At 35.4% G+C, this 21951-nt stretch overlaps 1 protein-coding gene and 1 pseudogene across 1 annotated transcript in view; one reads left to right on the plus strand and one right to left on the minus strand.

The window, feature by feature from the left end:
- Nucleotides 1–21951, plus strand: part of Il31ra (interleukin 31 receptor A) — a 59949-nt gene that overhangs the window by 2150 nt on the left and 35848 nt on the right. Inside the window, exons 2-4 of the mRNA XM_013073505.3 lie at nucleotides 5709–5823; nucleotides 9542–9720; nucleotides 19082–19224. Of these exons, the coding sequence (XP_012928959.3) occupies nucleotides 5709–5823; nucleotides 9542–9720; nucleotides 19082–19224 (437 nt within the window). The remainder of the gene's footprint in view (nucleotides 1–5708; nucleotides 5824–9541; nucleotides 9721–19081; nucleotides 19225–21951) is intronic.
- On the minus strand, nucleotides 2196–3092 carry LOC101722772 (uracil-DNA glycosylase pseudogene; annotated as a pseudogene).

The raw sequence follows: 21951 nt of genomic DNA on the forward strand, positions 1-21951 counted from the left end.
TGCATTTCCTTGGTGATTAGTGATACACTACTTTTTTCATATACCTCTTGGCTATTTGTATATCTTCTTTCAAGAAATTTCTATTCAGATATTTTGTCCATTTTTAAATAAGGTTATTCTTCTTCTTGCTATTGAGTTGTTTGAATTCCTTATAAATTTTGAATTTAACCCCTTACCAAATGTATAGTTTACAAATATTTTCTTTTGTTATTTTGTTGATTGTTTCCTTGGTTGTGCAGAAGAAGTTTTTTTTTTTTTTTTTTTGGTACCGGGCATCAAACTCGAGTCCTTGCACCTGCGCAGCAGGCAGTGAAACCCAGAAGAAGTTTTTAGTTTGATTAATGTATTTGCCTAGTTTTGTTTTTATTGCCTTGGCTTTTTTTTTTTTGAGACAGGATCTCACTGTGTAGTTCAGGCTGGCCGTGAACTAACTATATAGCCCAGGGTGGCCTGGAACTCAGAACAATCTCCTGCCTCAGCCTCCTAAGTGCTGAGATTACAGGCATGCACCATCACATCTGGCTGTTGCCTTGGCTTTTGATTTTATATCCAAAAAAATCTTTTCCCAGACCAATATCATGAACCATTTCCCCTATGTTTTCTTCTATTAATTTCATAGTTTCAGGTCTTTTATGTAAGTCTTTAATGTGAGTTGATTTTTGCATATAGTTTAAGATAAAGTTTCAATTTCATTCTTTTGCATGTGGATATCCAGTGTTTGCAGTACCATTTTTTGACTGTCCTTTCCCCATTATGTAGTCTTTTTGACATTGGAATATGAAACAATGGTCACATGCACAGCTCAAATGTCTCTATAGTAATAGTCTAGGATATATAGTTGAAGGAAGAAGACAAACCAAATGCAGGCAACGGATGGTAAAAGAGGAACAGAAAGAAGAGCACAGAGAAGTGAGGAATAGTTGTGGAATATGTTTCTAAAATTAGGTGCAAACCCAATTCTGTAATATGAGGCTTCTTGAAAAAACAGTTTGCTGATTATGTTAGAAATTTTGGAGAAACACACATTTCTTTTTAAACTTCAACAATCTTTTATTACCAAATGTGCGCATGGTTAACTTTTTAACCCTGCTGACAACAAAAACAATCTCCATCACATCCAGCTCAGGGGTGCAGACTCAGCCTCTTAAAAAAAAAGGATTGAGGGCCAGGGATTTAGCTCAGTAGTGCTGCGCCTGCCTCACAAGTGCAAGGTCCTGAGTTCGATCCCCAGGATTCCCGGTATTGCAAAAAAAAAAAAAAAAAAGGATTGATAAAAATATATGTATTTATGTAGTATTTTATAAAATAAAAAAAAAAAGTTGAACTAACCAGTGTTGCAAAAAAAATATTTCCAAGTGATTTCAGTCCATTAAAACAAAACAAACAGCACTGGGCAGCCTGTGCCACCTTATCCCACCCCACGCCCAAAAGCACTGGGAGAAAAATACTCATCCCCCATTAAAAACAAAACCGTCTCTGTTCAGCTTCCACCACTTACTATTCCAGGAAGCACCCAAAGAACAGGATAAAGACCCAGCTAGTTGCGGTTTTCAGCCTGCTGGTCTGTTAAGGCTCACAGGCTCGCACCAACGACAATTCTCAGGAATACTGGCTTCTGCTACAATCAGGAAACTGATTCCCAATTTCAGGGCCAAGTTTCTAGAAGCTTGCAAGGATCTTCTCCAGGGAAGCTTGCAAGATCTTCTCCAGGGAAGATCTGAGGTTCCTTGAAAGACGGAGGGGGAAGGTTCAAAGCAAAAACACAGAATACCTTGTAACCTATGAAATCTAAAGTGGCAGCAGGCACCAAACTATGGGAGGAGGTATCAAAAAGGTGCTTATCTCCCCTTTTAACCACAAGGCTAAAGGAGGTGAAGAGAACCAAGGGAGTATTTGACCTCAGCTGTCTTGTGAGAAATGTGCAAGTTTTTCACCAAGCCACCTCTGCCTTGGTTGGGGGACAGTTCAAATATGCAGAAGTGGTCAAAGGGTATCTTTGCTACCTACTTCTGGCTGGATAAAGCTGCCATCCCATGACAGCCTGGTTCTTGGTTGCTCTATGGAAGCTTTTTCTCGTTATTAAGCAGGGTGCTTAATGGTACAGAAAGTTTCAGTAACTTTGTAGCTGATAAATAAATCTTCAACAGCAGCGCCCTCAAAAGTCACCCCAAGAGGTGGACCACTGCTCTGTGGGGTCACAGCTCACTCCAGTCAATGGGCTTTTTGCCAGACTTCTGCAGCAGCTCATTGGCTTTAGAAAAATATCAACAGCCAAAGAATCCTCTATACACTGACAATGGGGAGGGATGAGCAGTCTGCAGGACATGGTGCCTCTTCCTGTCAATGGCACTGCCCTTCTTCTGAGCATAAGAGCCCCAGAGCAAGAAGACCAGGCTGTTCAAGTTATGATTGAGCCAGGACACAACTGCTCCCAGCCTCTCTCCTTATGTGAATTGTCCTGATGGGCTTGAAAAGTGAGGACTGTGTTGAGCAGGACACCTTGTTAGGCTCACCCAGATAAATCTCCATGGCCAGGATGAACGAAGTCATCTATGTCTGTCGACAGCTCTTTATAGATGTTTTCCAAACTGGGCAGGGGAGGAACAGGTCTTCGAACGCTAAAGCAGAGCCCGTTAGCTTGATTGGGTCCATGATAAGGATCTTGTCCCAGGATGACAACTTTCACATCTCGTATGTCACACATTTGGGTCCATGTGAAGACTTGGTGTCGGGGAGGATAAACAGTATAATGTTTTTTTTCTTCTGCAACAAATCCCATTAGCTTTATAAAATACAGTTTCCCGAATTCTCCGCTGAGGTGCTTCTTCCAGCTGTTCCCAAAGCCCACGGGCATGTTTCTGGCCTCAAGTCTGAGCAGAACTGTGGCCTTGTTTTTTTGGATGCAGTCCAGCTGCTTGGGGCTCAGTGGTGAGGAGGGCGGTGTGCCGGGCTTGTCCTTCCCTGCCCCGGGCCTTCTTGGTGGGGTTGGCCTGCAAGGAGTCCCCACAGAGGGTTAAGAACCGCAGCGACTCTCTTCCTGGAGCCCGCAACTTCACAGCCAAACCCTGCAGCCCATGGCAAAAGATGCCCATAGGTGGAGCAGACGCGAGGCAGTTGGGCCCAGTCAGAAGATCTGCAGTTCAGGAGGGGCTGTGAGGCGGCCTCATGGCATCCCCTGAAGGACTCCAGGGACTGGGGACCCTGCACCCAAGAACCCCGCCCCCGTGGGACCCGCCACTGGCCAGAAACAGGCATTTCCGTTTCCATTTATCCACTAAGTGCTGCTTTGCCAGTTTTTAGAATGTCAGTATGCTGATTTTGCAATCTAAACTCTCAAGATCTTATTTTGTATTTGTGTACTACTTCACGGAAAAACATCTCTAAAGTGGAGTTTTTCAGTCTGTAAATGTGTGGCAGTCATGAAGTAAATCAGTGGGTGCCATTGATTTTATTACTCTGCTACACTATATTTGGTAAGGCTCATTGTACTTTTATAACACAAAAAAGTTTCAGAATGTATAAAAATGCAAAGCATTGTCCCTATGTATTTTATAAAAACGACTTTCTGACATTAAGTGTTAAAAAGATACAAGTGAGTCACTGAGCAAATAAAAGGTCTCAACTACTTTTCAACTCAATAAGGGTCAGCTGAACACCTTTATTTTGTATGATTATACTAATTGACTTCAAATTCCGTTCCTCGTTAGAAAGTCAGGCAGACCTGATATTGTTAAACATCATCTTATTTTCTTCTGGCTTGGTGTCTTTTTCTGTCTCTTTAAGGGTAAGAGCCCACTGATCCAGAGTTCCTGCCTTTCCCCTGCTTCTCCTTAAAAATGGTATCCGGATGTATGAGCAGGGTTTATGTGAATTCAGTGTCTTGGGAAGGGCTTCTGGATCCACAGGAACAAGTTCATTTGTTGCCCTCTTTCCTGTGGCATCTGGTGTGGTCCAGTCTCTCTTCTGCTATCTGCTATGGGACAGCTGGCGTTACCTAGACTTCGCAGCATCATACTGCCACAAACTACTCTTGACATTCGTGCCCAAGTTGTTTGCTTGTGGTCTTAATTCCCTCTGTGCACAAAAGCCCCTTGACCCTAATCCCATGCCTACTTCAGTCTCACAAGTCTATCCCACCCTCACCCGGAGGCACAGGGAAATTTCTGAATCCTAGCTTGCTGCCCCCACCTGTACTGGAGTTCACCTGGAGTTCCCCAGGCCACTTCCTGCCAGTTAGGATTTCCATGCCGTGCTGGAGTTAGTGCTGAGTGGCAGGTGGAACTTTCTCTATCTTACAGGATTGCAAGCCTTCTGCAAGCTGTGTGTGAAATAGGTTGCCAGCCCAGATGGTTTATCAGATCCATCAGCATATTTGCACTGCTTTATTAAGAACTCTGACATTTGATCTCTTTGCCCTACTTTTGTTCATTCCCTTCCTCTCCTGCTCTCCTCCATAATTTACTTGCTCTAAATGATGGGCTTTTTTCTACTTCTCACTTGGTAGGGACTTCCTAGGAAGTACTGGAGCTTTGCTTTGATGTGTAAAAATAACAATAAGCTGTCTTTCTTTCTCAAATATGCTTTTGTCTTAAAACTATCCTCTTGCCAAAAGTTCAAAAAAATAAGTTAATTTGAGCCTTAGAGCTGAATATTGGTCTTAGTCTAAAACTGTTCTTGATTCTTAATTGTGTGTGTGTGTGTGTGTGTTAGTCATAAACCCCACAGTCATCTGGTGTAGCCTGTGGACCACTTCTCAATGTTTGTAAATGCAAAAATAAAATACACAGGATTACACAGAAACCCAAATGTATTGAAATGAAATCATCAAAATAGTAAAGAAACAAATTTGTGATATAGTAATTTGTTATTTATTAACACACTAAGAAGACCTAATAATTATGTTAACTTGAGTCTAATAATAGTGATGTCTAATGATTAATATAGAAAATAAGAATAATATTTTATTTTTCAAGGTATCTGAGGCAACTAAAGCATAATTGAAAATATTTGTGTTTTTTTAATGGTAACAAACTCACAAGTAGTGATAATATTATTTTGTTGACTAATGATGGAAGGAAATTCTAAATATCAATAGTATGTTAGTATAAAATAAAGGTATAAATTTTCCCATTAAACTTTAGCTCTCCTGAATTCTACTATGAACCCCTTGAGGGTCTAGCTTCCTGTTCTGGATGGTAGTATTTGCTTTTCTGATTGAGTAGGCAGCTACCAGGAACAAGATATGAAAATACAGGTGAAGATATTTTTCTAATATACAGTCTTCTAGAAAAAGAAAAATATTGATGCATGAAGTTGAAGTGTGGCATAGTCCAGCACTTTATGTTTTTCTCTAATGACCATATCACCTATAACCCAATTATCCAGAGTAGTTCTATCAGTTGGTGGTTTACTTAGAATTTCACTAATATTTAATATTTGCCTAATGTTTTAATAATTTTTGCTTCTTAAATGTTGCTTTTGGGTAAGAATACAAAATGTATTTTTAATAAGTAGAACTCTAACTTCAAAAGGAATAATTGAAGAAATAGAGTTAGATTCTTTTCATGAATCTGATTAGGAGAACCTATTATACACAGCAACTAAACAACAAATTTAGCATTGGTCAGCCTATTTTCATTAAAATACTCAATGCTGGTATTGTCTACAAATATAGTATACAAAAATTGTGTTTGTGTGATCTCTTTTAGCCCTGCCAACTAAACCTAAGAATATTTCATGTGTCTTAAATGGCGTTAATTTAATTTGCACTTGGAGTCCAAAGAAGGAAGCCAGTTTTACTGAGTACATTGTTAATGCATCTTGGTAAGTATGAGAGCTTGTGTACTATAAGTGGGAATGATGGGAGGAGGCAGGCACTCCTGATTCATTGAAGAGTCAAGTTGCTCATGAAGTAAAACATTTTCTCAGTTATAACTTATGGGTGGTACTGTGTATATCCAGTGGCTGGGGTGACTTCTTAGCTACTTGCAGCCATGCTGACAGGATCTATAGCTGCAGAGGAGGGACATAGGGCCACATGATGACCTCTCCCTAGCACTCCCTTATTGACTGTCAGTAGTTACTAGTTATAAGCACAGTGGAAAAGGCTGTGTATTTACTGTATTCAAGTATGCCCCTCATCTCTTCAGCATGCTCCTCATCTTTTCAGAATGTGTTTTTCAACTGTTCATTCTTACCTCATTCTGCCACTAATTTATTACATGAGTCCTGTCATACAATATTACACTGGGATAATGACTCTCAAATTTTCATCACTATCTTTGTATCTTTTTTATTCTTTTTTTTTTTTTGGCAGGGTCTCGCTATGTAGTTCAGGCTGGCCTTGAATTCACTATATAGCCCAGGCTGGCCTTGAAATTGTGGCAGCTCTCCTGCCTCAGCCTCCCAAGTGCTGGGATTTATAGGCATGTACCACCATATGTGGCTATTCTATTTCTACTAGAATAGAAATTTTTATAATTTTTTCCCGGAGTGGTGGCACACACTGGTAATCCCAGCACTTGGGAGGCTGAGGCAGGAGGATTCCCAAGAGTTTGAGGACAGCCTAGGCTATACAGTGAATTCAAGGCTAGCCTAAACAACATAGGAGACTGACTCAAAAAAACCAAAATAATAATTTTAATTTTCAAATTATAATTATAGCCAAAAACTAGAAGTTTTAACATACGCAGGGTATATTTTTAAATTTTGAAAATAACTCATGAAACACATTTCTTCCTTTTTGTTCCCCTAGAAATAAGGGGGCTTATGTTGGGAATCATTGTAAGATGAAATTTGTCTTTTTCATTTCAAAAACAGAGCCCATGGTTCCAAGTTTTTTTTTAAACCAAAGATCTTGTGCTGGAAAGTCTTATATTTTATATTAGAAGCAAGAGAAAAAGCAAAAAAATATTGTTTTGTAGCACTTATATGACAATGAATGTTTATGTCAAAGAGACGTTTTAAAACAGGCTTCAGCAAACTATCTGTCTAGGCTTAGAAAGAGATTGAATTTCATAGCATGAAAGATGCTGTAGACAATTTGCAATCAATATACCTATTTTTCCAGTAAAACCTTTTTTATGGACAATGAATTTGAATTTCATATAATTTTCATATGCCACAAAGTATTCTTCTTTTGTTCATTTGCAGTACTGGGAATTGAACTTAGATCCTTCACACTGAACTACATTCCCAGCCCCCCACCCTCTTTAAAATTAAAAAAATTTTGTTTTGTTTTGTTTTTTGGTACCAGGATCGAACTTGGGTCCTTCTGCTTGAGTGGCAGGCGGTGAAACCGTTGAGCTAAATCCCTGGCCCCTAAAATTTTTGAATTTTGAAACAGGCTGAGTTGCCCAAGACTGAGCTCAGACTTGAGATCCTCTGCCTCAGCCTCACAGAGTACCAAATACATATTTATTTTTGACAATTTAACAACATAAAAACAGTTTTTAGCTGGTGGTTCATACAAGAATAGGATGGGTTATATTTGACCTAGAGGCTATAGTTTGTCCACTCTTGCTTTAGAAATTAAGAATGCTAATGGCTCAATAACCTATGATCTAAATAACTTCTGATCTCCTGGACTTTTAAATTCTAGCCTTAGTGTTAATCAGGAGTTGCCGGTAGAATAAAAATCCAGAAACTTTAGATTTACTCCTGTTTTTCTATTTTATAGAGGAATCCCTCCCTTTCCATCTCTTTGTGTGGGTTGTCATTATTAGCACCAGTTGTACATGCAGAAATAGAAAATCCTTGGGTGTCCCCATTCCTATACCCAGACCCCTTATGGCCCTAGTTTGCTAGGCTTTCCAGGATTCCTAGATTGCTTGCATTTTGTGGGTTTAACACTAAAAATATCTCTTCCAAGCAAAATGGAAGGCTTAAAAAAAAAAAAAGAAGGCTTTTCCTATAGATGGTCAACTATAAGTGCAGATTATGGTCGGTGGATCAGTGATATAAGCAAAAAGAGCCTACTGATACACAGAAACAATGAAAATGGGTTTTCTCTTTGGGAAGAAAAGAGGAGTTGGGAATGCCATCATGGAAAGAATGGCTTTTAAACTGAGACTTAAAGAGATCTTCAGGTGTGGAAAAGGAGAGAAAGGGTCTATCTCAGAGATTACAGCATAAATAAATGCAAAAATATTAAACTATATTTTTAAACTATAGTAATAATAATAATAGAATTCCACATTTATTAACTTCTGTGTATCTGACATTTTAAAAATACTTTACCTGTATTAGCTCATTTCATTGTCATAGAAACCCTAAACTATAGTTAGTTACATTACTATCCTCATTTTACATATAGAACACTAAGAGAAGTTAAGGAACTTGCTCAGGCCATATAACAGAAGTAAACCCAATCTACTTCCAGAACCTGTGCCTGTAACCATGACTAAACACCACCCTGGGGGCCATTTTTGCACTGGGTAATAATCATTGGAAATTCTTGAGGTCCTTTCTAGTTTCAAGATTCAGTGATTCCGTGTGTCTAAGCTCTGTTCCCCCCACCCCATTCCAGCAAACACTGGAACCTTAACATTTGAACCTTCTTTTTAGTTTAGTTCTGGCTTCTCCTCTACAATCCCCAGGGCCATGGAGGTTATAGCCATATTCATCTGGTTCCTTCTAATTTATAGAGACTTCATAGAGTCTGTCTGTCTGTCTGTCTGTCTGTCTGTCTCTATCTATCTATCTATCTATCTATCTATCTATCTATCTATCTATCTATCTATCTGTTTTAATGAGTTTTCTGAAAATACTGTATATCAATGGTTAAAAAATTCAATCTGAGACATAAAGTAAAAAAAATCACATCTAAAGGAGTGGTGGTGAATGTATGGAATGCGTGTTTTTCTTTTAAAACAAATGTTAATATATGAATTATTTTTTTTCCTAAACTAAAACCTCAGGTTTAATTGCAGTGTTGGTACTTAAATAAATAAGTGGGTTTTGGGTGGCAGTTTGGGCAGTTGGTCTCTAAAAGCTTCACCATCACTGATCTAAGGTAACAACTTTAACATTTATATAAAGACCTTTCCATTTATCTGTATGACTAGTTATACAAATATATGTTGATATAACTGATCATTCTGTATATGATATGCACCCTGACTTTGCCACCAACAATAGAATATGAGCATCTTTCCATATCAATAAACATAGATATATTAAAAATATCATTTTAAATCCTATTTATTTCTATCATACTTTTCAAAAGAATAAATTCTCAAGGCCACATTCTGGATTTTCAAGAGCTAATCCATTACTTTTTTGTCAGTAAGAAGTGTACTGCCCTATTGCTTTTAATGGGTTTACAGGGCCCTCAGGAGTCTCCAGGGCTCATAGCACCCCAGGCAGGAAGGAAGCAGGAAATTTTACCTCTTTTTGGAGGAGAGGGAAACCAAATCCTGGACCATGCAGTTCTTAAGAGAAACTCTGAGCAAAACTAACAAATACTGTTTAATGTATTAAGTATGATATGTTTTAAATTACTATACTAAATTCATGCTGAATCATTTTTTTTTCTTCAAAGTAAATGTGGAGGAAGCAAAAACAATTACACTTGTACATCCAACAGTTCTACAGGTGCCTTGTGCTCTTTTTTGCATCAAATTATAGCAGCTCCAGCTCATTGTACCATTGTAGTGGAAGCTCAAAATGCAGATGGGATAATTAAATCTGACACTACACATTGGTCATTAAATGACATATGTAAGTATTCTTTGCTATTCTTATATATTGTTTATTGAATAATTACTCTTTTTTTAAAAAGAAAGAGGCATCTGTGGACTCAAAGCTAAAGGATATAAGTAGGTTTATGCTATAAATATACCTTCTTATCAAAGAAAGAAGGAAAAATGAGGAACAGTTGGAGGGAAGGAAGGAGGGAAGAAGGTAGAAGAAGAAAGGAGGGAAGAAAGAAAGGGAAGAAAATGGAAGGAGGGAATAAGGAAGGAGGGAGAGAAGGAAGGAATGAAAAGAGGTGCGGAGGGAGGGAGGAAGGAAGGAAGGAAGGAAGGAAGGGAAGGAAGGGAAGGAATTGGCCAAATGAGAGATAAGAGCTATTTTGTTGGCTACTGATTGTTCTTGCAATTTGTAACATAAATTGTATTCAAAGAAATAGAAGGACTGCTGTCCTCACAAATCATAATTGCTCATAAGAAAAAGAGTAAAGCTCTCATTTTTAAAAGCTCTCCCTAATCTTGACCTTTTAAATTCTTTTTTGAAAACTCATCTTTACCATATAATTTTAAAATAATTGATTTCTTGAGATATAATTTGCATGCCATAAAGTTCACCTTTTAAAAGTATACAGTTCAGTGGTATTCACAAATATTCACAAAGCTATTCAAACGTCACCACTGTCTAATTCAATAATATTTTCATTATCCCCAAAAGAAACTTCATATCCATTAGTGGTAAGTCTCCAATCCTTCATTTACCTTTCCCTCCTCTGAAAATCTTAAATCTAGTTTTTTGTCTCTAAGACTTACCTATTATGAACATTTTATATTAATGGAATCATACAATATGTGGCCTTTTACATCTGGCTTTTTTTCACTTAGCATAATGTTTTCAAGGTTCACCATGTTGTAGTAGATATTAGTACTTCATTCCTCTTTATAGCTCAGTAATATTCCATAGATAGATAAACCATGTTTTGTTCATGGATACATCAGCTAATGTACATTTGGGTTGTTTCTACTTTTTGGTAGTTATAAATAATGCTGCTATGAATGTTTGTGTAAAAATTTTTTGTGTGAACATGTTTCAGTTCTCTTAGATGTATACCTAGTGGCTATACCACTTGCTACTTACATTTTCTCAATTTCCTCACCAAAACTTGTTATTGTCTCTTTTTTTTCATTATAGTCATCCTAGTAGGTGTGAAGTAGTAGTATATTGTTGTAGTTCTGATTTGCATTTAACCAGTGACTACTGATGTTGAATATCTTTTATGTGCTGATTGGCCATTTGTGTATCTTCTTTAGAGAAATTTAAATTCTTTGCCCATTTTTCATTGTTGTCTTTTAATTTTTTGTCTTTTTATGACTGAGTTGTAAGAGTTCTTTATTCTTGGTTTAAATTCTTTATCAGATGGATGATTTGCAAATATTTTCTCCCTTTCTACGTTGCCTTTTAATTTCTTAATAATGTCCTTTCAAACAGAGAAAATTAAAATTTGATGAAGTCCAATATATCTATATTTTTCTTTTATTGCTTATATTTCAGGTGTAATATCTGAGAAGCATTTCCTACTTTAAGCCCACAAGACTTACTGTCATATTTTCTTCTAAGGACTTTACAGCTTTAGCTCCTATAGTTAGGTTTTTGATCTACTTTGAGTTAATTTTTTAAATATGGTGTTAAGTAGTATGTTAGTTTTCCATCTCTATAGCAAATACCTGACAAATTAACTTACAAAGAGAAAAATATTATTTGGTTCTCAGTTTTGCAGGTTTTGGCTTGTATCCAATTCACTCCATTGCTTTGGTCCTGAGATGGCCCATCATCGTGGTAGTGAGTGGTAGAGCAATGGCATTCACCTACTGACTGGAGAACAAAAGAGAAGAGGGAAGAAAGGGCTGGAGTCCCATTACCCCCTTCCAGGCTATGCCTTTAATGACCTAAAGACCACCTTAAAAGAGCCCAGCCTGTGGCTCTCAAGAAGTGGTGGAACTTTTAAAACTTAATAGTAACTGGTTTCAAAGCATAAAATTATTTGATATTCTTCATAGAATGAAACAACATGTCATTTGTGGAAGTCTGGTGGCACAGAGGTGCTCGTGTACATATGCACATTTCTTTAAACCCACCAGCCAGACACAAGCCTCTAACATTAAAGCAGTCATGCTTTTACTTAGTTTTCTATGTATGCATAGTTGTACATTTATATGAAAATACAGTCATAATGTCATTGTTTTATAGTCTGCTTTAAATATTATAAACATTTTCTTCTATGAAATATTTTGCATTTTAGATAGCTGCAGAGTATTTTTCATGGATGTACCATAAAATAATTTCTGCCAGGTGTGGTGGCACAAGCCTGTAATCCTAGCACTCGGGAGGCTAAAACTGGAGGATTGTCACAAGTTTGAGGCTGAATTACAGAGCAAGACCCTTCTCAAAAAACCAAAAAAAAAAAAAAAAATTCCTATTGTGTAACAAATTATTTATCATATAATCTCAATAGTGATTTGATCAGTATTTTAAAAGATAATCACATCCACCAGGCATGATGGTACACCTATAATCCCAGCATGCTGGGAGGCTGAGGCAGAAAGATCTCAAGTTGGAGCCTACATTTGGCAACTTAGTGACTTAGTGAGACGCTGTCTCAAAATTTAAGTGGAGAGCTGGGGATTTAGCTCAGTGGTTCTGCTGCCTGTCTCGCAAGCTCAAGGACTGGAGTTCGATCCCCAGTACCAAAAAAAAAAAAAAAATTAAATGGAGGGGGTGGGGCTGGGAATGTAGTTCAATACAAAGCCTCTGGGTTCAATTCCTGGTACCACCAAAAACCCCAAACAAACAAAAAAACAAAAAAAGCACATATCACACATTTATTTCCAAAGACTTTTTTTAAAAAGTAAAGTTGCTGGAGGAAAGGTATGTAAGTTTTTGAGAATCTTGATAATATATATCATTCATTTCAGAGACTGTGTCCATTTACATTCCTTTAAGCAATATATCAAACACCCAGAATTTAAATTTGCTATTTAAAATATTTGCCAAATTAATTACAGAAAAAGCTTAGTGAAGGGTGTTTTTCCATGTTTATTTTCCATTTCTAGTCATTCTTTTTTTTTTTTCTATTCATTCTTTTGAGAGTTACTTATCCATATGTTTTGGTCCTGTTATGGTTTTAGAAAGCTTGCCTTTTTTCTTGGTTTGACTTATTTATAAATTAAGAATGTCAATCCTTTGTCATGTAAAATTTTTAACATCTTTTTTGCCTTTTTTTACGGCTCATGGTATTTCAGCATAGTAGTTTTTTTTGGACTCTACCTTGAACATACTTGTCTCAACCCAAGTAGGGCTGAATATACTGGTTTTTGTTTTGTTCTGAGTTTTTGTTGTTTTTTTCCCCCTTTTTACAGTTGTCTTTAATTCAATAGGAATTTTATTTTGTTTATACACATTAACTCATTTAATCTACATAACTGGGATAAAAAGGAAATTTTAATCAATCTCAAGTTTACTTTCTGTGTGAGATAGGGATTTAAGGTTAATCTTTGCAAAGAGTTTATCAATTACTTCAGTAATGTAAGCCACTATTTTCCTTTGTAATGCTATATTTATTGAATTTTAAATTCTCTGTCTACTTTTTTTTTTTTTTGGTACCGGGGATTGAACTTGGGACCTTGTGCAAGCTTGCAAGGCAGGCGGCGGCACCACTGAGCTAAATCCCTGGCCCTAGAATATTAAATTTTTATGTGTCTTTAAAAAATAGAATTGCTTTTAAAATTTTATTTTCCAATTGTTCATTATTAGTGCATACAAATAAAACTGATTTTCATATATTGTTATTGTAATTGATAACCTTGTTTATTGGTTCTGTAGTTTTTGGTGTATTCCTCAGAATTTTCTATATACCAGATCATGTCATCTGCAAATATAGTTTTATTTCTCATTTTCAATCTGAATGCCTTTTATTTCTTTTTCTTGCCTAGTTGTCTAGAACCTTCAGTACAACATTAAATAGAAGTGGTGAGAGCAGACATTTTTTTTCTTGTTTGTAATCTTAGGGTGAAAGGATCCAGTCTTTCATCATTAAGTATAATGTTGGTGTGGGTTTTTGTTGATACTTTTTATAAATTGATAAAATATTACTCTTTATAGTTTATTGAACTTTATTTTAACCACAAAGAAGTGTCAAATGCCTTTTCTGTATCTATTAGGATGATCATGTAGTTTTTTCCTTTATTATATTAAAATAGTATGTTACACTGAATGATTTTCATAAGTTAAACAAATATTCATATTCTTGGGATAAATCCCAGTTGGTTGAAGTATATAGTTCTTTTGATATGGTGCTGAATTTAGAATTTTTGTGTTAAGGATTTTTGCTCTTTATTCATAATGGATATTGTTCTGTTGTTTTCTTGTGATATCTTTGTTCTTGTTATCAGAGTAATGCTGGTCTCATAGAATGAGTTGTGAAATTTTTCCTCATCTTCTATTATTTGGAAGAATTGATGTTAAGTTTTAAACTTGTGATAGAGTTCACCAGTGCAGCCATCTAAGCCTGAGCTTTCCTTTGTGGAAAATTTTTCTTCCTGATTTTTTTTTTCTTTTTGTCTTGGGTTTCTTTTAAAAATATTTTTTCAGAGCTAACTTTGTAAGACTTATCAGACATTTACATTAGCATTACCTCAAGATAATGAACCTGGAAGGAGATAAGATTATTTCATTTTTCTTTAAAAGCTTTCATCATCTATATTTATTAAATATCTTTAATATTTTATAATGAATATATATTTAGTAATTAAAAATCATTAAATTCAGGTGTACAAAAAACTGAAAATAAAACAGAACTACCTAATACCTCTCTCAACCAGATGTATCTATTAAATATTGTATAATTGCTACTCCTTCAAACTTAGAGTAAGGAGGAATTTTGGTCTACAGAGATGAAACACTGTAATTGTAATCTCCAAAGAAACATTTTTATAATCTATTTGTAGGATTTGTGAAATTTAGGGTTGGTATAATTTATTTTTAGGGTTGTTAAGCACTAACATCTTTTTGGACTCCTTTTAGGAGAGAACATTTAGTAAGTAAAATTTTTATAATAAAATATTTTCTTATTATTTGAATTCAGCTGTATGGGATTATGACGATGCTTTAAGAACAACTGAATATAGTTTGGTTTCCAATTGAGACATTCCCCCTTCCCAGTCCTTTAGGTTTGTACTGGTAGTTTGCTTAAACTTTTTTCATGGTTACTTCTGGATAATATTTCAGTCTAGCCTCTGTCTCATAAGTTATCACGATTAACGGCATCTGACTAAATAAAATTTTTGTATTTGTTATGTATCAGTTTTTTACTTAGTCAATTTTGTCTGATAATTAACCCACCTCTGCTCTTTTTGTCACTATTTACATGTAGTATCTTTTCCTATCCTTTCACTTTCAATTATGTCTTTAGATCTAAAGTTGGATCACTAAAAATAATCCATCTGTTAATCTATGCCTTTTGGTTGGCATAAATCTATACCTTTACATTTAAAGTAATTATTAATAAGAAACGACTTACTTTTACCATTTTGTTATTTGTTTTCAGTCATTCAGTCCATTTCCTCCATTACTGACTTCATTTATATTTAGGTGATTTTTTTCTTTTTGTGGTGGCATGTTTTGATTTCCTTCTCACTTCGTCTTGTGTATATTCTACATTTTATAATTACCATAAGGATTACATATAACATCTAAAGTTATGACTAGTTTGAATCAGTACCCTGTTAACTTCAGCTGCATGCATAACTTAACTCTTATCCAATTACCTCCCCCAACTTTATGCCACTGGTAATGTAAATTATATCTTTTTTTTTTTGGTACCAGGGATCGAACTTGGGTCCTTGCGCTCGCGCAGCAGGTGACGAAACCACTGAGCTAAATCCCCAGCCCTGTAAATTATATCTTTATACATTGTATAACCATTAGCATAGATTTATAATTATTTTTATGAATCAATCTTTTAAATAAAATTGTAAAATAAAACAGAGGTTACCCACAAAAATTATGATAATAGTGGATTTTATATTTGTCAGTGTATTCACCTATAGCAGAGATGTCTTCATCCAGATCAAGTTACAGTCTGGTATCTTTTTATTTCAACCTGAAGGACTCCTTTTAGGTTTTTTTGTAGAACAGGTCTACTGGTGGTAAACTCCTTCAGCTTTTGTTTATCTGGGCATGTCTTAATTTCTCTCTCAGTTTTGAAGAACACTTTTAGCAGATATAGAATTCTCAATTTTCCCCCCAGCACTTAAGTATATCATGTCACTGTCTTCTGGACCCTAAGATTTCTGATGAAAAATTGGTTGATAGTCTTTTTTTTTTGGTACCTGGGATCGAACCCAGGTCCTTGCATTTGCGCAGCAGGCAGCGATTGGTTGATAGTCTTATGGAAGAACCTTTATGGATAAGTTGCTTCACTCTTGCTGCTTTTATAATGCTTTGTCTTTCTATGATTTAGTTGCTATGTGTCTTAATATGGATCTTTTTAGATTTATTCTACTTGGAGTTCATGAGGATTCTTGGACTTTTAGATTGATACATTTCATTTAATTTGGGAAGTTTTGGACCATTATTTCTCCAAATAATCACTCTGCTCCTTCTTCTTTTTCTCCTTCAGAGATTCCAATAATGTATAATAAATTGTTCTGCTTGATCATATCCCACAAATCCCTTAGGCTGTGTTCACTTTTCTTCATTCTTGCTTTTTTCTACTCCTTAGACCCAGTAATTTCAACTGTCCTATCCCCAAGTGTTCTGATCCTTCTTCTTCCTAATCAAATTTATTGTTGCACCTTTCTAGTGAATTAAAATCTCAGTTATTCTAATTTTCAACTTTAGAATTTATGTCTGTTTTCTTTTTATGGTTCCTATCTCTTTGTGGATATTCTCATTTTATTCATATATAATTTCTTCTTATTTCTTTTAGTTCTTTGCCCATGATTTCCTTTAGCTCTTTGAGCACATTTAAGACAACTCTTTCAAACTATTTAGTAAGTTGATGTCCAGACTTCCACAATGATGTTGGTTTATTTTGTTTCTTTGAATGGGTTATATTTTTCTGTTTCTTTGTACTCATTGTAATTTTTGTAGTTGTTGAAAACTGAGCATTGAAAAACTTAGCCACAGCTCCTAGTCTTTCTAGACTAGCTTTGTGCTCATAGATAGTCCTTCACAGATTAGTGAGGCTTGGTCTGAGTTTTCTGAGCATGCATCTTGCTCAAGTTATATACATACACAGATGCTTTTTAGTGTTTTAATTTCCCAGAGAACGTCATTCAGTTTTTCCTTAGGATCTTATATAGTCTGTAATATGTCTCTATCCATAACCCCTTGCCCCAGGCTTATGAAGATCTATAGTCTCCTTGCAACTTTTCTGAGCGCTCCCTGTCATTTTTCCCATGTAAGATTCAAATCAGGCAAAATAATTCCACTAGTCTGCCTTCAGACAGATTAGAATATAAATGAGATTTGTTAATGTCACTTAATATACATCAGATCTTGGTGAGTTCTTCTGAGAGCCATTTTCATCAGAAAAAAATGAATAACTTGTATATGCTTAGTGATAGAGTTGGGTGGAGATTTAAGAGGAATTTGTATTTACTCTGGCATGAAGCAGTCTAGTGTAATGAGTAAAGGCAGGAACTTTTCACCTTGGGTGGATCCTTGTGCTCAGAACAAATGAGTATTAGCATGGCTTATTATTAGGAATTTATTTAACTTCCCTAAATCTCTTCTGTGAAATGGGTGTCATAAATATTAGGGGGTTAGGAGTCAACAAAATGATTTTCCTAAAATACGCTTATCAAGTGTCCCATATATATAAATAATCTTATGGAAATACTTAATATGTCTATTGTTTATAGTTTACCCATTGGAATGGCCACATAGATTGATGACCACCCTTTAGTTGAGGCATAATGAATACACATTATTTTTTGAGTAGTCACCAAGAGCTTTTTGAATATGTTTACCCTATGTTTTTAATTTTGTGGTCTAAGTAGGAATTTTTTGCCCTCCAAAATCTTTCAGGAATTACAAAGATTAAAATGCTATTATTCAGTTCTAGCTAGCAAGAATGTGGTGAGATGGGTATTCACACACTGTTGCTAGAAATTGAAATTGGTATAGCCTTTTCAGAAAGCAAAATGACTTTACGTGCCAGCACCCCTAAAAATGTTTGTGTCCTTTTACCCAGCCAGGCTATTGTAAGGAACCCATTAGAGATGCAGGAAAAGATTTGAGTATTATCCATTTATTCATTCATTTAACACATATTTGATACTTGCTATGTACCTTAATTCTAGACTGTAATTAAGACTAGCTTCTCCCTTCTGACTTTTAAGTGAAATATTAGAAATGTTATGAATGTACATGAAATATTATGAAATATTAGAAAAGTGGTCAAATCTTGTTCATCCACAAAATGGAATATTATGAAGCTTTTAAAAAATAATTTGAAGAACTTTTAATAGTTAATAATGTTTAGTAGAAAGATAAATAATGTTGTTTTTGAAGGCCAAGGCTTTACTTGCATATCAGTTTGGTATAAAATATATGTATGGGCTGGGGATTTAGCTCAATGGTTTCACCACCTGCTGCACAAGTGCAAGGACCTGAGTTCGATCCCCAGTACCAAAAAAAAAAAAAGACATGCAAATACACAGGAATAACCATGAATAGAAATATACCAAAATATTAATGAGTTGTCTCTGATGGATGGAATTATTATTTTAAGTTTTCTTTGTATTTTTTATATTTAAAAAATTGAGCATATGCTATTTTCATAACCATAAAAGTGTATATTTTCAAGGAGAGAGATTTGGGGCTAGAATGTTTATAGTGTGCAAGGAAAATGAGAGGTACTTTCTAGTTAGCATTCTCCCATCCTGGGAGTCAGGAAAGAGGCCCAGAGGAGGGGAGAATAGATAAAGGAAACAGCCCATTTTCTGTTGTCTGACCTCACCTTCTGTCTTTAAAAATTCTATTATAGTTTATTCTATAACCTATACTTGTTTATAATTGTATTATTATTATTGTATATCAGTCACTTTTTACCTTCCTCTGCCTCCTATAAGATAGTCATCAGTAAAAGGCTGATTTACTGAAAACTCACAGGAGTAATTCTCTTTTCATTGGGCATTCCTTTGTTGGGAGACAGCAGGCGGGAAGTGGCATTCCTTTTTCACTACATTGCTAATGCTATCTGCACATAGCAGGCAGCAAAATATGCACTATCATTTCCTTTTGAGGCTTGTATTTTTAATTTTAGGTGGATGTTAGTGTCTTCTCATTGTTTTTGCAAATATGAGAATTGTGTGATTTTTATTTTCAGTGAAAACTATACCACCTAAGATTTTAAGTGTGAAGCCAGTTTTGGGCATCAAAAAAATGCTTCAAATACAGTGGGAACTCCATGCATTATCAGATGACTTAAAATATATACTTCGATTCAAGACAGTCAATAGTACTCATTGGGTAAGTTATACCATTATAATATTTCTGTTAGAGGATACCAGGAAGAGATTCATTGACATCTGTTGTTGACCTGGAGTCATCTTTTTCACTTTCTCCATTGAAAACAGAAAAACAATAGTGAGTACTTTATTTCAAAGTTTCCCATTTAAACCCTTTAGACTGGAAAAGTATTCTACCGTAACCATTTTACATTCTGCACACAGTGACATATTAACTAATGAAAAATTTGCTTTTGCATCCTATCCTGGTGGGTGTCTAGTTATGTTAGTTGCCAGAGATTTTATGGTTTGGCCATTTTCTTTTAAAAAAAATTTTCCCATCTTTTATAAAGTGTAAAGTGTGGCACACATTTAGAAAAGTAAAATATACATTTCATTTAACAAATTATTATTAAGCATTCATGTATAAACCACCAGAGTTAAAAATACAACATTCCTAGTGTGGCTGAACCCTTTGCCCACTCTTTCTTGATGTCTCTTCCCCTTAGTTTCATAGTGATCACTTTTTTGCTTTTAATATATTTTTACCATTTAAGTCTTAAAAAAACCATGTAATTTAAGAAACTATCCTTTCATTCTTTGATTCCCTAGGATGAAGGAGTGGCCAGAACTATATGAGGAATATATAAATGGAATCCATGCGTTCTACATTTTTATGCTTCCTTTGTTCTCTTAATATTGTATTTTTAATGAAAGTGTAAATAAGGACTAAAATGTATAATAGGTAATGTGAAATAGGAAGAAAAGGGGCAAAGGGGAAGGAAGTGGGAGGGCTAGGGGAAAGGAAGGAAGGGAATGGGATTAATATGAGAAAATGGAAAAATAGGAACAAAATCTTTGTAAATAGGGAGGACTGGAGGGGTTGAAGGGAGGGCTGGGCAAGGGTGAAAAACAAGAACCAAGAGAGACTATGTAAAGGTGCAAATTTCCAATGATGAATGTCATTATATTGTATACCTAAAATGTACCAATGATTAGAATGAATAATTGATATTGCAAAATAGGAAGAAAAGGTCCAAAGGGGTAGGGGTAGTGGGAGGGGGAGGGGAAAGGAAAGAAGGGAAAGGAAAAATGCTGAGAAATGGAAAAAATGGAAATAAAGTCTTTGTAAATAGGGAAGGGTGGAGGGCATGAAGGGAGGGCTAGGAATGGGGAAAAAATAAGAACCAAGATGCATCATGTAAAGGTACAAGTTCCCAATGAGAAATGTAATTGTGTTGTATACCTAAAATGTACCAATCAAAGAATTTAAGAAAAAAAATATTGTACTTTTAAGATTCTTTTGTGTTAAAGTAGAAGGGAGATTAGTAGATAAAAAGAAGGGGAGGGGAAGTGAAAGAAGAGGATAAGGGAGGATAATAGGAAGGATATGATACAAATATATGCGTGTATAAAAATGTCACAGTGTAACACAATATTTTGTATAATTAATACACATTAGTAAAAACATTTCACTCAAGTAACAATGGCATAGTTTACACATTTTTTATTGTTCTGTAGTATTCTATTGTCTAAACAGAATGAAATCATGGCTTAAATTTGCATTTACCTGACTTTTAATGAGATTACACACCTTTTCGTTTTTTAAATTGTATACTCTGTTTGATATTTTAATTGACTTGTAGGTATTCTTTATATATTTCTATTTGAGTCTTATTTGTATGCATTTTGAACATCTTTCATTATATAGCTTGCTTTATCATTGCTTTTTTTTTTTCTTTCCAGTACCGGGTATCAAACTCGGGACCTTGTGCTTGTGCAGCACACATGGTGCCACTGAGCTACATCTCCAGCCCCTGACTTATCATTTCTTAATGATAACTTTTGATGAACAGAACTTCTTAAGTTGAATATTGCCAAAATTTATCAAACTTTTCCTTTATGCTTAACATTCTTCTGTATTAAGAAACCTTTTCTTACTTTAGAGTCCAGAAGATATTCTCCTGTTTCTTCTACAGCCTGAAATTATATCACCATTCTTATAACTACAAACCAGTTCAATCTTTAAAACATTTTTTTATTTGCAAGACTTGCTAGTAAAGTACATCTTTACTGTCTTATAACTTATTGATTTTTAACCTAACCTGAAGTATTTTATTCATAGTTAATGTCTTCATGTTGATCTTATGCATTGTTTTAGCCTACTTAGAATCTTTGTTCTGCTGCCCAAAGCTTTGTTAACATTTTACTTTCTAACTTGTAAATGCCTTTGGATTTGTAACTCTGTAACTTTATCTGGTCTTTAATAAAAGTGGTAACTGCGTCAGAGCCCTGTGGTAAATCAGTAGAGCACTAGGGACATCAACTTCCCTTTCTTTTCTTTTCTTTTTTCTTTTTCTGGTTTTTTGAAAGAGGCTCTCACTGTGTATTCCAGGCTGGACTTGAACACACTATGCAGCCCTGGCTGACTTGGAATTCATGGTGAGCCTTCTGTCTCAGTCTCCCAAAAGCTGGAATTACAAGGGTACATCACCACACCCAACTTATCCTCCTCTTCTTTCACTGTAATTATCTATCCAGGCTTCTACCTAATTACCATGACACTCATGTAGCCTACTTTCTTCATCTTGTCTAGAAGGCTATCATGAGATCTTTTCCCTTGTGGAAACTTGAAGACATTATGTATATTATGTCTTCTCATAGCCTAGTGCTCTTTCTGAAAGGAAAACTTGGTTAAGTTTCTTTTGTTCTATGTTCAGAGAGATGATGTTGGCCTTTCCTCCTCCTA

The sequence above is a fragment of the Heterocephalus glaber genome, unplaced genomic scaffold (assembly GCF_053883595.1).
Source record: "Heterocephalus glaber isolate CG9 unplaced genomic scaffold, H.glaber_assembly_v1.0 deba00001538, whole genome shotgun sequence".
NCBI lineage: Eukaryota > Metazoa > Chordata > Mammalia > Rodentia > Bathyergidae > Heterocephalus > Heterocephalus glaber.